At 39.5% G+C, this 17,716-nt stretch overlaps 1 protein-coding gene across 2 annotated transcripts in view; it reads right to left on the bottom strand.

The window, feature by feature from the left end:
- morc2 (MORC family CW-type zinc finger 2) overlaps positions 1-17,716 on the bottom strand; it is a 106,338-nt gene that overhangs the window by 14,404 nt on the left and 74,218 nt on the right. For both annotated transcript variants that reach the window (XM_059987960.1, XM_059987961.1), the window contains 8 exons: positions 17,512-17,640; positions 14,186-14,291; positions 13,681-13,792; positions 7,343-7,417; positions 6,171-6,533; positions 4,890-5,066; positions 1,558-1,612; positions 1,098-1,239 (listed from right to left, as the gene is read on the bottom strand). In XM_059987960.1, the coding sequence (XP_059843943.1) occupies positions 1,098-1,239; positions 1,558-1,612; positions 4,890-5,066; positions 6,171-6,533; positions 7,343-7,417; positions 13,681-13,792; positions 14,186-14,291; positions 17,512-17,640 (1,159 nt within the window). The remainder of the gene's footprint in view (positions 1-1,097; positions 1,240-1,557; positions 1,613-4,889; positions 5,067-6,170; positions 6,534-7,342; positions 7,418-13,680; positions 13,793-14,185; positions 14,292-17,511; positions 17,641-17,716) is intronic.

Below are 17,716 nucleotides of genomic sequence, written 5' to 3'. Positions count from 1 at the left end.
ATCTACTAACTTACTTTATTGTGAAGTGAAAGGGCAGTCAGTAGAAGGACGAATGGACAAAGAATGCAAGTGAAGTAGCTCTGCAATTATCTTAAAATAAGAAATTTGCTGTTCAGAAAGGCATTTGTTGGGCTTTCGAAAGAGCAGGTGGCTTTGGAGAAAGTGCCTGTGACATTTGTTACAAATTATGTCCACATCCCTGTTATTTTTTATATAGCCCGATGGTAAAATATTCACACAATTTTTTTTCCTACCAAACACACATTCACAGATGCTGCTAAAATTTTTATTTAAGATCCAACAAGTCATTTTACCAGTATGCTTCCCTTAAAATTTGTTTTTACCCTGCAAATTATGAAACAATGTTCTTTCTGTCTAATGTAAGTATTAAAAAAATGCAGATGCTAGACATCAAGGTTAACATTTCCAGTGCAAGTTCATGCCATTAACATTTAAAATAATAGAATGTGGATTACCCTATACATTCTTGGAAAACCATTGTATTCTACAACAGAAGTAACCAGTTAACACAACTACAGGTATGTGTCGCTTAATATCCACGATACGTTCTGTGAAATTGAACGTATTCACTAGGAGTGGTTTTGCTGTGTTTGACAGACAGACAGACACTTACTTTATTGATCCTGAGGGAAACTGGGTTTCCATTATGCACTTTACAGTAATATTTTCAAAAGAAAATTTAACAGGGAGATAATGCTACTACACGCAAGAGACGCGCGATACACGAGATTGGTTACGTCTGCTATGTCACGTTCTCTGTTTGGGACTACGGATGTATATGCAATCGGATGTTAAGCAGCACACACCTGTATATTCTATGTACCTTTGCAGATTTTGTACTCATGTGGTCATCGTGTCTTTATAGCCCCAGGCATATTCTTAAATAACATTGAAGGAGAAAGTTTTTTGTTTAATGCAGGTGTTGATGAAGCAATATTTAGATGCAAGGTAATAGATTAAAACAGAATTCCATCATCTGGAAAATGTCATACTTATAGATCATACATTTAAAGTTACAGGCATTTTACATTCTAAAGCAGGGACAGAGAAAGTTATAAAAAGCACCATTTACTCACCATCGGTCTCTAGGAGTAGATGCAGTTGGAACGTAGTCGAACTTGACTTTCCATCGCACTGACTTTTTGCTTGCTGCTACAGCAGTGACTCGTCCCGTGTACCATTCCTTATTCACCTTCACTTCTACTAGAAGTCCTCGGTCTGCACACAAGGACCAAATATTTAAATAAGATAATGTGCATTACTCAGTAAACAGATGGGAAGATGTTTTAAATGACACTCTGGAAAAAAATTAGAATCTTTTAAAACAAGTTGAAGCTCTGAGTATGACCTGGTATTTCCTGCAATGCCCAGAGAGCTAACTTACTAGACGTGAATCAAAAATTAACAACCCTCATTTGGTCCATTAAGCCCACAATGGAAGAACAGGTTACACGAATCAGAATGGTAGTCAACTCTTTCTGGAGCTTTTCAACACACTATCCCATGTTCTGGAGAAGTGCAAAACCCGATCCTCACCTTTCAGAGCGTTAGCCTGCTCCTCTTCATCCACCTCTCCTCCACTATCCGAAATCTAACAAAACACCAAGATACTCATTCAGGAAATACAAAGCTTTAGTTTTAAATTTACAAAGAAGAGAACAATGATTACCTTTTGCATTGACATCTAAACAAGCACACTTTTGCACTATATTGGTTCTAAGAGAAGAAATGAAGGTGGGAAACAAAGATGGTGGTTGAGGGTTTAAAGGGACACCCTTAAGGAAACTCTTGAAAAGGAAACCTTCACATCTAATTCAAGTGAAAAAAGCATTTAAAAGAAAATCCCCTAAATTTCATGTTGTCTGGTGCTCTTAATATGAAGGAGGAACTATTGGATAAAAATATATTGCACGTTTCTCACTTATGTCCTCAGAGTTATTCAAGAATTTTTCAGACCTGACAACTGCATTCCAAGTGCTTTTTAAAAAATTTCAAAAGATTCAGGCAAGGGGAAAAACACAACCACTGCATAACACAATGGACAAGTGCTCAAAACAGAGCTACTGTTGGCTAGTGTGGCAAGATTAAATAGCTTGATATAAAGTAGAAAGTTGCCAGGTTCAAACCCTATGGGTAACAGCTGGCTCAGAATGGACTTAAGTGTTCTTGAGAAATTAATACCGTAAGACCACAAGACATAGGAGCATTATTAGGCCATCTGGTCCATCAAGTCCACTCAGTTATTTCATCGTGGCTGATCCATTTTTCAACCACAATCTTCTGCCTTGATCATATCCCTCAATGCCACGACCAATCAAGAATCTATCAATCTCTGCCTTCAATATACATAAAGACTGTGGCAACAAATTCCACAGATAACCACTCTCTTGCTGAAGAAATACCTCATCTCTGTTATAAAAGTATGCCCCTCTATTCTGAGACTGTCTCCTCTGGTTTTTAGACTCCCCAACCATAGGAAACATCCTCTCCACATCCACTCTTACAAGGCCTGGAATTCCAGTGAATGCACCCAGAGCCGTCAAACATTCTTCACATGATATGCCACTTAATCCTGGACTAACTTTTGTGAACTTCCTTTGAACCCTCTCTAATTTCAGCACATCCTTTCCATGGGGCCCAAAACTGCTCACAATACTCCAAGTGAGGCCTAACCAGTGCTTTATAAAGTCTCAACATTATATCCTTGCTTTTATATTCTAGTCCTCTTCAAATGAATACTAACATTGGATTTGCCTTCCTCACCACAGATTCAACCAGCAAATTAACCTTTAGGGAATCCTACATAAGTCCCTTTGTGCCTCAGGTTTGGCATTTTCTCTCTTATTTGGAAAAACAGTCTACCATTTCATTTCTTCTATCAAAGTGCATGACCATAAATATCCCAACACTGAATTCCATCTGCCACTTCACAGCCTATTCTCCTAATTTGTCCAACTCCTTCTGTAGCCTCTCTACTTTCTCAAAAACGAACTAATCTTCATATCATCTGCAAACTCTGCAATAAAGGCAATTCCATCATCCAGATCAGATATATAATGCAAAAAAGAAACGGTCCAAACACAGACCCCCTGTGGAGCACCATTAGTTACTGTCAGCTAGTCAGAAAAGGCTTTATTCCCACACTTTGCCTCCTGCCAATCAGCCATTGCTTTATCCATGCTAGAATCTTTCCTGTAAACCATGGCCTTGTAACTTGTTAAGCAGTCTCAAGTGTGGCATCTCGTCAAAGGCTATCCTGAAGATCCAAGTACACGATATTCACCGATTCTCCTTTGTCTATCCTGCTTGTTATTTCTTCAAATATTTCCAACAAATTTGTCAGGCAAGATTTTCCATTGAGGAAACTATGCTGAAAATGGCATATTTTATCATGTGCCTCCAAGAACCCCAAAACCACATCCTTAACAAGCATCTCCCCAACCACTAATCAGACTAACTGGTCTATAATTTCCTTTCTTCTGCCTCCCTCCCTCGAACAGTGGGGTGATATTTGCAATTTTCCAATCTTCCAGAACCATTCCAGAATCCAGTGATTCTTGAAAGATCATTACTAATGCCTCCCTATCCTCTTCAGCCACCTCTTTCAGAATTTTGGGGTATACAACATCTGATCCAAGTGACTCAGCAAACTTTAGACCTTTCAGTTTCCTACCTTCTCCCTAGTAATGGCAACTTTGACACACTTCTGCCCACTGACCTTCCCAAACTTCCGGCATACTGCTAATGTCTTCCACAGTGAAGACTGATGCAAAATACTTATTCAGTTTGTTCACCATTTCCTCGTCCCCCATTAGTATCTTTCCACTGGTCCGATATCCACTCTCGCCACTCTTCCTAAACCTAATTTTTGCTCTATTATATGCCCTCTCTTTGGCTTTTATTTGACTTGGACTTCTTGTCAGCCATGGTTGTGTCATCCTGCCTTTCGTATACTTCTTCCTCTTTGGGATGTATACATCCTGTGCCTTCTGAATTGCTTCCAGAAATTCCAACCATTGCTGGTCTGCCGCCATCTCTGCCAGTGTCCTTTTCCAAACAACTCTGGCCAACTCCTCTCTCATGCCTCTGTAATTCCCTTTACTCCACTGTAATACTGATACATATAAATAATACATCAATTTTCAGGATGAATTCGATCACATTATCACTTTCCCTAAGTGTTCTTTTACCTTACACACTCTAATCAATTCCAGTTCATTGTACAACATCCAATCCAAAATAGGTGATTCAAAAAGCCATCTTACAGTCATTCTAGAAAGGCCCTCTCGGGATCCAGCAGGAACATGATTTTCCCAATCTACCTGCATACTGAAATCCCCCATGATTACTACAACATTGCACTATTGGCATGCATTTTCTACCTCACGTTGTAATTTGTGGACCCCATCCTTACTAGTATTTGGGGGTTTGTATACAACTCTCATCAGGGTCTTTTTACCCTTGCAGTTCCTTAGTTCAAACCACAATGATACAACACTTTCCAACCCTATGTTACTTCTTTCTATCATTTGGTGTTGTCCAGCATTATATTACTTCAGCTGAAATTCATGTGCAGACTTGAGGACAGTGTAAGGTTCAACTCACAAATCAATCCTTTAGACTCATTTGAGTATAACCTCCAGGCAAGACGCAAGGTAATATTCAACACCACGGCACGATCACAAATTTAACATCTTTAGGAAGGCATGTTTAAAATACACAAAAGCCAGAGACTGGGGCCAAATTAGCAGATAATTTCAAAGGCTATCAAATAATAAATGGCAAAGGGAGAGATGAGAGGAATAAAGGGGAGTATATGATAGAGGCCAATGATGGACTCCATATAAAATAGTTTATACTTTTGTTACCTCCACAACATCTGTCACATCTTTCTTCAAACGCTTTGATTCAGAAACTTTGGGTATAGTCTTTGTCTTCCTTTCTTCCTGTTCTTTTTCTTCTTCCTTGTCCTCATCCTTCTCCTCCTCCTCCTCCTCTTCTTCACTACTTTCTATTACTGTATTCCTTTTTCTTGTTCCCACAGACTGTTGGAGAGAAAAACACTTTATAAGAATTTCCTGGAATCGTTCCTACAGTGAAACAGCAGGAATCCAGGTCACTAAGCCAACACTAATGATCAAGCACCATTTATAATCTATGCTCATCCCGTTTAATCCTTCCTCCATTTTTATCCAATTTCTCCCATGTTCTACCAATCACACAGCTGGGACAATCTGTGCATCTTTGGGAGAAAGCAGGAAAAACGACCATATGGTCAGAAGGAGAACTTGCAAAACACACGTGGCTAAAGACAAGTTGCTTTATTCCTGAGCTAATGGTTCTATTAGTTTTGCCACTATGCAGCTCTACAAGTAAAAAAAATCCCCTAGCAACTAGTTTAGAAGAGAGTTTTGTTTTGCTAATGGTTCTATTAGTTTTGCCACTATGCAGCTCTACAAGTAAAAAAAATCCCCTAGCAACTAGTTTAGAAGAGAGTTTTGTTTTGCAAATGGTGAAACTTTTATGGGGAGTCCTAAACAAAGTTATAAGACTGTACAAGTTCCCTTCTTCTTCTTTTGTAAGTCTCATCATTGAACACAGAAGCAGAGTAAATTACAGCAAGCACCTGTTTAGGACCAGGGTGGCCAAGTTATCTCTGGGGCCTCCTCCCAAGGCTCTACCCTCACTTTTTAGAGGAAACATCTTGCTTCTCTTCTAGGTACCAATTATTAAAAAAATGCAATGTCAAGAACTACTGTCAACTACAAAAAAACACATTTGATAATCAGTTAAGTGCTCTTACATTAGATTTGAGGACCTTCTTCACGTTAGAAAGCGGGATATGAACCTACCTTAGCAGCCAAGTACAGGATCCAGAATAAAGTCATCCAGATCCTTATGCAATACAAGACAAAAAAGTAGTGCCAACGTAATTCTGAGAGCACGTTAAAAAAAAGTACAATATTTAAAAGTCTGTGCTTTACCCCAATAGAGACTAGGAAAAAGTTTGTTAACACAACAACTGTGTAATACACTATATTCCAAATTGAGAGCCAACCATGAAGCAGCTAAATTAGTCATTTTGGTGATAATAATTATATTTTGTTAAAGCATTTGACATCCATTTTACATAAAATTATTGTAAATACCTGAACAGTTCTACTAAGTGTCTCCTTTTTGTGTCCCAAGGTCTTTGCTCCTTTCACCTGTTGGCTCTTTGTGTTAACAGAGATAGGGGAAACATTCCTGACAGAAGTAGATGGCTGCGCTCCATTCCTCGGAGATATAGGAGTTTGTTTTGCAGATGCTGTCACTTGTTGCTGGGATCTTCCTGCATTGGCAACTGCTTTCTTAACAGTAACATTGGTGTGAGTAGCCACAGCTTTGCTTGCAGATCTAGACGCTCGTATTGAAGCTTGGGACTTTACTGAAGGTGGATGGCTTGGAGCATTTTTGATGATATCAGCCAGTGGTGGTGATCGCGGCCGTTGGCTACTCGAAGAAGCGCGACCCTACAGAAAATTTAAATAAATACTTTAAATAAATAAATACTTCCTGCTCAGAAGATGAGCAGGAAGATCAATTAAAGTTTTGTTCTACTTGGATATGTTTGTGAATTTCATTTCTCTCAAAATTTGAAATGGTAGAAAGATGAGAAGTCACAACACATTCACAAATTGTTATTCTAATTCAATTTGATTTATTTTCATTTTGACAGTGAACACAATAACAAGCTCTTCCGACCCAATGAGCCTGTGCCACCCATGTGGACAATTAACCCACTATCTCATACATCTCTTTGATATACCGTTACGTTATCTGCTACACTATCATGTCTCCCCTTGTGTTTACCTCCAGTGTCCACAAGGGCAAGATTAGCAATGATGTGCAAATGCAATCACCACCAAGCTATTCAGCCAGACATCACAATTATGACCCCGACATTTCCTACCCAATACTAGTGGGATCATCAATTTTACCAAGGCTCAGCAGTTCAACAATTTTCCAAGCTACACACAGAAAATAGATTCATGATTGTTAACACCTTCCAACTCTTATTAACAGGGCAGCAACCCCTACTCACCGGCTTCTCTGTAACAACTTGAAAACACAGAAATTAGGTTAATGTCAGGACAGGAAACAAAGTCCATAAGCTTGAGGTTTCTAAATTAGTGCATAGGCATAAAAATGACCACCTCAATGTGTTTATAACAGAATGGAAATGTCTCCGCTAACTCACCTATAATATTATAATTCACAATCTTGACTCACTTTTCTGTTGATTGTTCAGTAACCAGTGACAAACTTTTCCACTACTCACCTCCTCTGATGGACTGCGGTTGACCTCCAGTGGAAGTTTCTTTAAATCAGCCTGGGAGCGGACAGGAATGTTTTTCTGTGAACAGGTAAAAAAAATCAAAAATCAGATTTCAAAGGACTGAAACCGATTCAACATAGCTGAAGGAAAATTCAATTTCCCCAATCACAAGCAAAAATAAATCTGCAGATGCTGGAAATCCAAAGCAACACACACAAAATGTTGGAGGAACTCAGCAGCCCAGGCAGCTTCTATGGAAAAAGAGTATAGTTGATGTTTCGGGCCAAGACCCTTGCTTAAATTTCCCCAATTTTTATTGTAAGCAGAAATATTTCAATTCTACAAGCACATTTCAGATGGTGAGCTCTGATAAAGCTTATGCGCAGATGTCACAACTCCGCAGACATAATAAGAAAGTTTTGGCAATGGGATTGGATAAACTGGTAATATTTACTTTGAACCAAAAGTAGCTGAAGTAATATTTGGTTGAGGGACTTTGGACAGTACAGTGGCTCAACTAGGAAATGGTTGCTCATCAGCTCCACTGATTCAGGTGTATTCCCGATCTCCAGTGCTATGTGGAGTTCAGTTTTCCTCTGAGCCCTCTGTTTCTTTCTATATCACAAAGATATGCTGACTGGTAGTTTAGTTGGTCTCTGTAAACAGCCCTTTAGTTGGTCTGCAGATGAGTGGTAAAATCTGAGGAGAGCTGATGGAAGTATGTAAGGAATGAATTACATGGAAAATGGGATTACTAAGTGAATCTGCATTGACTCAATGGGCAAAAATGGGTCCTTCAAAGCCAAAAGAAAAATAAATTATTTAAATTGGGCAGCAAACAAGATGATCCATCTCTCAACACAAGGGACAAAACACAGGGGCACAGATTTAAAGTAGATTATCTCGACACCAGTTTAAAGTTTTTAGGTAGTTTTGGGTATCAACTTTTCTCCCCTGGACCCAACCTAATTATACAACCTGCAATCATAAAGAAGGCACGGCAGCATCTAGACTTCATTAGGAGTTTGAGATTTAATATGTTACCAAGGACTCTGGCAAATTTCGACAGATGCACCATGGACAGCACATCACCGCCTGGTATGGAGGCTCCAAATTGGATGAACAGGATTGGGAAAAGCTACAAGTGTTGTAGCCTCATCCAGCTGCATCATGGGCATTAGCCTCCTCACCATCAAGAAAGTCAAAAGGCTGTGCCTCAAGTTGGCAACCATCATTAAAGAACATCATCCAGGACTTAACATAGAAAGACAGAAAACCTACAGCACAATACAGGCCCTTTGGCCCACAAAGTTGTGCTGAACATGTCCCTACCTTAGAAATTATTAGACTTACCCATAGCCCTCTATTTTTCTAAGCTCCATGTACCTATCCAAAAGTCTCTTCAAAGACTCTATCGTATCCGCCTCCACCACCATTGCCGGCACTCACCACTCTCTGAGTAGCACCTTAAACCTGTGTCCTCTTGTGGCAGCCATAACAGCCCTGGGAAATAGCCTCTGACTATCCACACAATCAATGCCTGTCATCATCTTATACACCTCTATCAGGCCACCTCTCATCCTCCGTCGCTCCAAGGAGACAAGACCAAGTTCACTCAACCTATTCTCAAAAGTCATGCTCCCTAATCCAGGCAACATTCTTGTAAATCCCCTCTGCACCCTTTCTATGGTTTCCACATCCTTCCTGTAGTGAGGTGACCAGAACCAAGCACAGTATTCCAAGTGGGGTCTGACCAGGGTCCTATATAGCTGCACTATTACCTCTCAGTTCCTAAATCCAATTCCGCGATTAATGAAGGCCAATACACCGTACGCCTTCTTAACCACAGAGTCAAACCCGCACAGCTGCTTTCAGCCTCGGACCCCAAGATCCCTCTAATCCACCACATTACCAAGAGTCTTACCATTAATACTATATAGTATACACTATATACTATATTAACACTATATTCTATACTTCTTTCCTACTATCACGGTACAGAAGCCTGAAGATGCACACTCAGTGCTCTAGGAGTACTCCATCATCAGGTTTCTTGCTCTTTTTGCGCTTTTATATTTCTTATAGTAATGTAACAAAACAACACATTCACTACATATGTCAGTGATAATATGATTCTGATTTAGCAGCTAAGTCTACCCGAGTAAGTTAAAATCTTTCTAATGATTTTAGTCTGGGTATTTTACCTACTCCAATTCAGCTTTTTGGAGTCTGCATCTCCAGCACTTCCAGAAGGGATACATACTTGCATAGGGCTTCAGGATACATTAAACTTATTCACATCAGGGGAAGTTAGTGTGATGAGGAAAAGCCTTTTCACCCAAAAGGTTACAATTGGGAAGTAAGTGCCTGAAAGGACAGTAGAGGTAGAAAATCAGTGCATTTAATGCAAGAACAAAGTAGATGAGCTTAGAGTGTGGATCAGTACTTGGAGCTATGATGTTATGGCCATTATGGAGACTTGGATGGCTCTGGGGCAGTAATGGTTTCTTAGTGCCAAGCTTTAGATGTTTCAGAAAGGACAGGGAGGAAGGCAAAAGAGCTGGGGGCGTGGCACTGCTGATCAGAGATAGTGTCACTGCTGCAGAAAAACAGCAAGTCATGGAGGGATTGTCTACGGAGTCTCTGTGGGTGGAAGATAGAAACAGGAAGGGGTAAGTGACTCTACTGCGTGCTTCTTTTATATAGACCACCTAATAGTAACATCAATGAGCAGATAGGGAGACAGATTCTGGAAAGGTGTAATAATAGCAGGACTGTTTTGGTGGGAGATTTTAATTTCCCAAATATTGACTGGCACCTCTCCAGAGCAAGCAGTTTAGACGGGGTGACATTTGTTAGGTGTGTTCAGGAAGGCTTCCTGACACAGTATGTAGATAAGCCTACAAAGGAAGAGGCTGTACTTTATCTGGTATTGGGAAATGAACCTGGTCAGGTGTCAGGTCTCTGAGTGGGAGAGCATTTTGGAGATAGTGATCGCAATTCTATCACCTTTACCACAGCATTGGAGAGGGATAGGAACAGACAAGTTAGGAAAGCACTTAATTGGAGTAAGGGGAAATATGAGGGTATCTGGCAGGAACTTGGAAGCATAAATTGGGAACAGACGTTCTCAGGGAAATGTATGGCGCAGAAATGTGGCAAATGCTCAGGGGACATTTGCATAGCGTTCTGCATAGGTACGTTCCAATGAGAGTGAAAAAAGTCAAGAAGAAAAGCTTATGAAAGGTTCAGGAAAACTAGGTAATGATAAAAGATCTAGAAGATTATAAGGCTAGCAGGAAGGAGCCTTAGAATGAAATTAGGAGAGCCAGAAAAGGCCATGTGAAGGCCTTGGCGAGCAGGATTAAGGAAAATCCCAAGGCGTTCTACAAGTATGTGAAGAGCAAGAGGATAAGACTTGAGAGAATAGGACCAATCAAGTGTGACAGTGGAAAAGTGTGCATGGGACCGCAGGAGATAGCAGAGATACTTAATGAATACTTTGCTTCAGTATTCACTATGGAAAATGATCTTGGCGATTGTAGGGATGACTTACAGCTGACTGAAAAGCTTGAGCATATGAACATTAAGAAAGAGGATGTGCAGGAGTTTTTGGAAAGCATCAAGTTGGATAAGTCTCTGGGACCAGATGAAATATACCCAAGCTACTATGGGAGGCGAGGGAGGAGATTGCTGAGCCTCTGGCAATGATCTTTGCATCATCAATGGGGACAGGAGAGTTCCGGAGAATTGGAGGATTGCAGATGTTGTTCCCTTATTCAAGAAAGGGAGTAGAGATAGCCCTGGAAATTATAGACCAGTGAATCTTACCTCAGTGGTTGGTAAGTTGAAGGAAAAGATCCTGAGAGGCAGGATTTGTGAACATTTGGAGAAGCATAATATGATTAGGAATAGTCAGCATGGCTTTGAAAAAGGCAGGTCGTGCCTTACGAGCCTGATTGAGTTTTTTGAGGATGTGACTAAACACATTGATGAAGGTAGAGCAGTCCGTGTAGTGTATATGGATTTCAACAAGACATTTGATATGATACCCCGTGCAAAGCTTATTGAGAAAGTAAAGAGACACGGGATCCAAGGGGACCTTGCTTTATGGATCCAGAACTGGCTTGCTCACAGAAGGCAAGGAGTGGTTGTAGATGGGTCATATTCTGCATGGAGGTCAGTGACCAATGGTATGCCACAGGGATCTGTTCTGGGATCCCCTTTCTTCATGATTTTTATTAATGATGGGGATGAGGATGGTTTAGTAAATTTGCTGATAACACAAAGGTTGGAGGTGTTGTGGATAGTGTGAAGGGCTGTCAGAGGTTACAGAAGGACATCGATAGGATGGAAAACTGGGCTGAGAAGTGGCAGATGGAGTTCAACTCAGATAAATGTGAGGTGGTTCATTTTGGTAGGTCCAATATAATGGCATAATATAGTGTTAATGTTAAGACTCCTGGCAGTGTGGAGGATCAGAAGGATCTAGGAGTCCACAGGATACTAAAAGCCCAAAAAGAGCAAGAAACCTGATTATGGAGTGTGCATCTTCAGGCTTCTGTACCTTGATAGTAGAAAAGTATAGAATATAGTGTTAATATAGTATATATTATATACTATACCCCACTTGGAATACTGTGCTTAGTTCTGGTCGCCTCACTACAGGAAGGATGTGGAAACCATAGAAAGGGTGCAGAGGAGATTTACAAGGATGTTGCCTGGATTGGGGAGCATGCTTTATGAGAACAGATTGAGTGAACTCTGCCTTTACTCCTTAGAGTGGCAGAAGATGAGGGGTGACCTGATAGAGGTGTATTAGATGATGAGAGGCATTGATTGTATGGATAGTCAAAGGCTTTTTCCCAGGGCTGAAACAGCTAACACGAGACGGCAGAGTTTTAAGGGGCTTGGAAGTAGGTACAGAGGAGATGTCAGAGGTAAGTTATGCAGAGTGGTGAGTGCATGAAATGGGCTGCCGGCGACTGTGCTAGCAGCGGATACGATAGGGTCTTTTAAGAGACTTCTGGATAGGTACACGGAGCTTAGAAAAATAGAAGACTATGGGTAACCCAAGGTAATTTCTAAAGTAAGTATGTGTTTGGCACAGCATTGTGGGCCAAAGGCCTGCATTGTGCTGTAGGTTTTCTATGTTTCTAAAGAGGGAGCCATAACCTGCAGAGCTATAGACCTGATGCAAGAAGAGTGTGGAGTGGAAAGTGGGGAGAAGGGGAAAGGATCGTGGTTAGGTTGGGCAACACTCTTTCAACCAGCAGATATAATGAGCCAAATGGCCACCTCCTGTTCTATATTTTTTATTAGGGAGTTTTAGAAAGTTTTTGACAAGAGCAGGCCATTTGGTCCAACAAAGCATACCAACTTCCTGAGGAAGGGTATTGGCCTGAAATATGGACTGCACTCCTTTCCATTGATGCTGCTTGGCCTGCTGAGTTCCTCCAGCATTTTGTGTGTTGCCAAATTCCAAAACATTGTGTGCTGAAGTAACTATCGAGTTTAAATTTGTAACTCTCTAAGGTAATACTCTCAAACTAGTTAGCTTGTTCCATGTGTCCCCAAATCATTGTGTAAAGAAATGCTTCCTAATGTTAGTCTGAAATTTGCCTTTAACCAGAGTCCACCCATCGCCCCGTGTCCTCGTTGATGGATTAATTTTGTAGTAGTTGACATCTCCTTACTTATACAATGGGTTTGAACATTTCTATCATGTTTCCAGCATCTGCAGAATTCTCCTGTGTAACATTAACTCTGTGGTTTAACTGTATTATTTAATGTCAAACTAAGGGCTTTCCCAAGTTATTCATCCCCTGTCTAAACGGACCTGACATAAAAACTTTTATAGTCAACAGACCAAGGATTCATTCACTGGATAAGACATAAGACCGAAGACCTGAGACCAAAGTTAGGCCATTCAACCTATCGAGTCTGCTCTGCCATTTCATCATAACTGGTCCATTCCTCTCTCAACCTTATTCTTCTCTCTTCTCCCCATAACCTTTCACACCTTGACTAATCAAGAACCTATCAACCTCTGATTTAAATGCACCAAGTGACTGGCCTCAACCGTCGCCGGTGGCAACAAATTCACCACCCTCTGGTCCTAGACTCCCCTATCAAAGGAAACATTCTCTTCACATCCACTCTATCTAAGCCTTTCAACATTCGATAGCTTTCAATGAGACACCCCTCCCTGCTATTCTTTAGTCTATCAATCTCCCTCCAAGAGGCCAGATTCCTGCCAGAAAAATACAACAGCACGGACGGAAGAATTTGGCAATGCAATAGCCGACCTTACATATTGTAGCCATATATCTCAACCTTACCTTCAATGCTTCCAGCTTCTTTTCCTGGGCCTGTATTTTCTCCTCATGGGATTTCACATCCTTTCGCAGTGTGCCTATTGGTACATTTTGTTTCTGCTCTGGAGCATTACATCTGAAAAAAAGCAAAGCAAGTGTACATTAGCAGACTGAGCTCTGTTCTAACGTGATATTGTACATTAAACCACTGTGCACTTTCAATAGATTTTGGTCTTGAAATATTTGATCCAGTAAACAGACACTTCTCCATTCTTGTATACTTAAATCATACATTCCTCTAACAATAGGTGTGTAATGCTCGAAAGTCATCAATTACCTCGTTGCAGTCTTCTTTACTCCCTGAATAGTTTTATCTTTCACAGACCTTAGGACAGTTAGTTGCATCATCCAGCCAGGTTAGATGTAAAAGAGAGATTCCCAACACTACTCTAACAATGTCAGGCATAGCAGGGTCAGACTTAATACAGATTTTTGCCTCAGTTGTGTGCGTTGCATTTACTGTACGTACCGATTCTGGATATGATCAGGGCTCATAGAGCACGTCCAACTGTCTGGATATTCCTTACCAACGTCGTCCACTCTGTAGGGAAGGGTCCGCCATTTTAAACACTGATCTAGAAAGCAGATCCAAAATTTTTAGTTTACAGCAAATGCTCTATTGTAGAAAAAAAATGTCCGGTATCAATTCTGATAGCTTTTTAGCTTAACAATATTTTTGTTAAAACAACTCCCCCAGTGTGGCAGTTTTTTTTAAACCAACTTTCCTTTATAACTTTTCTTAAACTACTTTCCAACAATCAGCGCACTGACTTTGTCAGAGGTCATCTTGGCCAAGAAATAAAAGCTCTCCAAATGAACTTGTCAAGCTAATTTTTTTATAGTTAGTATTTTACAAATAATAATCACAGACTGAAACAGTTCACTGTTTTTCAATACATTTCAACAGCTGAGATAAACAGTGATTTATATTTCACTGGTTAACCAAGACAATTTCTGGATACCCTGCTCCAATTCTTGAGGCTGTGGGCAAACATCACAACCACTGATTGCCAGGTACACCAATAAATCAAGTAGTATGCTAACAATACTGAAAATTGAATAGCAGAACAGAGAAAACTTTCAATGTCACCTTAGTGTATGGGGCCAACTGTTAACTGCCAATACGTGAAGTCATTCAAATAGCATTGTTAAATCTAGATTCCTTTTTATCAGAAATACCAGGGAAATAAAGCAGATGTTGAGAAGTGAAATGTTGCACATGTACTACTCTTTAATGTCTGATTAAAAAAGATAAATCAAGAAATTGCAATTGATCTAAAGTTTAATATATTATACAGAAAACAAACTATTTTTAAATTTGAAAAATAAGTTTAAAGAGGATAGTAAACATGCAGAGATTTTACAGAATATTACATTGGCCAAAGACGACTATGGCAATGTTTATGCCTCTTAAGCTGTATTTCACAATATCCCAGCACTATCTTCTCATTCCTTTCTTTCACATCTACTTTACTGGCTTTTTACACGAAAGGAAATGACAAACCATCTCAACCACTCCACATTCCCACACCAGAGTGCAGAAGGAGCCCTTAATAGATTTATTAGTTGGTTTTATTTTCAGCCTAGTCTGTCCTATCAATCAAACCCCAAATATTTTTATTCTCCCTCAAGCACTGCTCAGCTTTTCTAGAAATAAAACTCAACTACTTTAACTATTTTCAGTAGCCACAGCCCACCCAGTTTTGGCATGACACACTCCCTTAAACTTCAAAATCCTTCTTGTATTATGGAGATCTTAATTCTATATATTCAAAGTGACAATAACCAAGTATTCAATATAACCTCTGCCTCTGAATTTTGTGTCTTCACAGTCATTTGCAAGTAGGCCTAGTTTTATTAACTTTACATTCTTCAATTATATTGGTCTACTTATATCCATCCATCTTCCTCAAAGTCAACTACATTTGCCAAAAACGAAAGACTAAATTAAAAATGAAGTGCGAATAAATAAGTAACTCAGAGTCAGACCAAGAGAAATGAAAGCAATGTAACTGTGAAGTTGGTCACTATAGACAATGAAGTTCAAGTGATCTAGGATTTAGATACATCAAAACCAGAGGCTCATAAAGAAATTTAGCTTAACGTAAATGAGACAAAGGGTTAAAGAAATCATTAACTATGTTGCATGATAAAATCAATTATATGCAACAAGCTTAGACAATATTGCATAATTAATAAATGTTAAAATTGGACCAGATCTTGTTTATCTTTGCTAACATTTGTTAATTATGCTCTTTAAAATACTTACAATATAGACATTTTTAGTGTCAGGGGAGTTATAACAAGCTTCCACTGCTTGCTTGTTCAAGTTTTATGCTTGGGACACTGTGCAGGTGGTACAGGTAAGCAAAGTCATAAAGTAAAAAAAACACAAACTATCTAGTTGATTAAAAATGAATCAGCAATCAAGCAGCGGTAGCTATCAAGGAGAGTCTATTAAATTCTAAAATGGATATCAACAAAATTTTCAGACAGAACAGCTTACAGCAGAGGACAATAAGTATTCACCATAATATATTATATCTAAGGAGGAGAGGTTAAGTATTTTGGATTTATACTTGCTCAACATTGATAACTCAATGAAACAAAATTGTTACAATATTTCTCCTGGTCAGTGATGCCTAAAGCTACCAGTCAAAGTTTCAAATCAAGGGGGTGACAATAAGGAGTAGTGATAAGATGAGCTTTTTGTTTCTCCAAAATGTTTGGAATTATCTACTGTCCTACTGGATCTTCATCCGCCCTGCTGCTACCTAGAAGAATTACTCGAGTCACTTTGTCACTTCATCATTTCTTGTTAGTCACCTTATGTTCAGATTCTCCTGCACCTAGCATAACAGTCTATGCATATAAGCTAATCACATGTACATATGGCCACATTCAGTTACTTGTACATTATGTTTTATAGGACTATATCTATATTTGTATTTATTGCGTTCTTAATGTGCATCAGATTCAGAGTAACAATCATATTGTTCTTTACATTCATGAAGTGATTCTTGATCTTGAACTTGAACTTTTTTGAAATTTAGGGTGCTTTTTGACATATTTACTTTTAAAATAGTTTTGAAAACTATTTAAATATATTTGATACGCTTTAACAACCTCAGACTACAACACATTTTAAAATTGTTCAAATACCCTAGACATTGACAGGCTGACAAAAACCTAATTTGGGGGTGGGGACTAACACCACTTGCAGCAAGCTCAACTTTTCAGCCAGCTTCCTGATTGTTTAATGAATGCATGAAACTGAAAAGTTCAAATTGGGATATTTGATACAATTCAAGGACTGTTGTCAGCAAGCTGATGTGCATCAGGTCTCAGGACCCTAGTTTTTTTTTGTTTATATAGGGGGTGGTGACCAAGGAATACAGTGGGAGAAACAAAAAACAACTGGTTCTTGGTAAGAAGCTCAAAGGGAGGCCAGGCAAGCACAAGAGCAGGCTTTGGGCAATTAGTTGGCCAAAACTCACTATTTTATCTCAAGAGGTGAAAGATGGTTTGAGCAGATAAAATTCATCAATAATGCAGGAATAAAGTAAGAAAGTAGAATATCAACACAAAAAAGGGAGCGGGTAAAAATCTAATCAAGCATTCTACGTACAATCAGATAGATAAAGAAGAGCCACAATCTCAGCATCTATTGTTTAAATCAATTTCCTGTGAGCAGTAGGAAGTACTTTGACCTTTTGATTTACAGCTAACCTAATTTGTACTTGCTTGTAACTTACCACAACTTTATGCACAGAAAGCATTGTGGGTAAGACGTACCGCACTGAATGGTGGTCGGAATCTCCATAGCACGCCGTCTCTTGTATAAAGTTTCGTCAGAAGGTGGCTGATTCCAGTTGGCTGACAAATAGCCAAATTCATCCCAGAATTTCACTATTCCCTTCTGTGCTGTAGGCCAGAATTATTTTGTTAACTTCATAAGAGGTCATACTGTTAAGAAAAAAATGGCTGTACTGCAATTAAT

Source organism: Hypanus sabinus, chromosome 13 (genome assembly GCF_030144855.1).
Source record: "Hypanus sabinus isolate sHypSab1 chromosome 13, sHypSab1.hap1, whole genome shotgun sequence".
Lineage (NCBI taxonomy): Eukaryota > Metazoa > Chordata > Chondrichthyes > Myliobatiformes > Dasyatidae > Hypanus > Hypanus sabinus.
The sequence above is the reverse complement of the archived record's forward strand: the minus strand, read 5'-3'. Positions and strand labels throughout refer to the sequence as shown.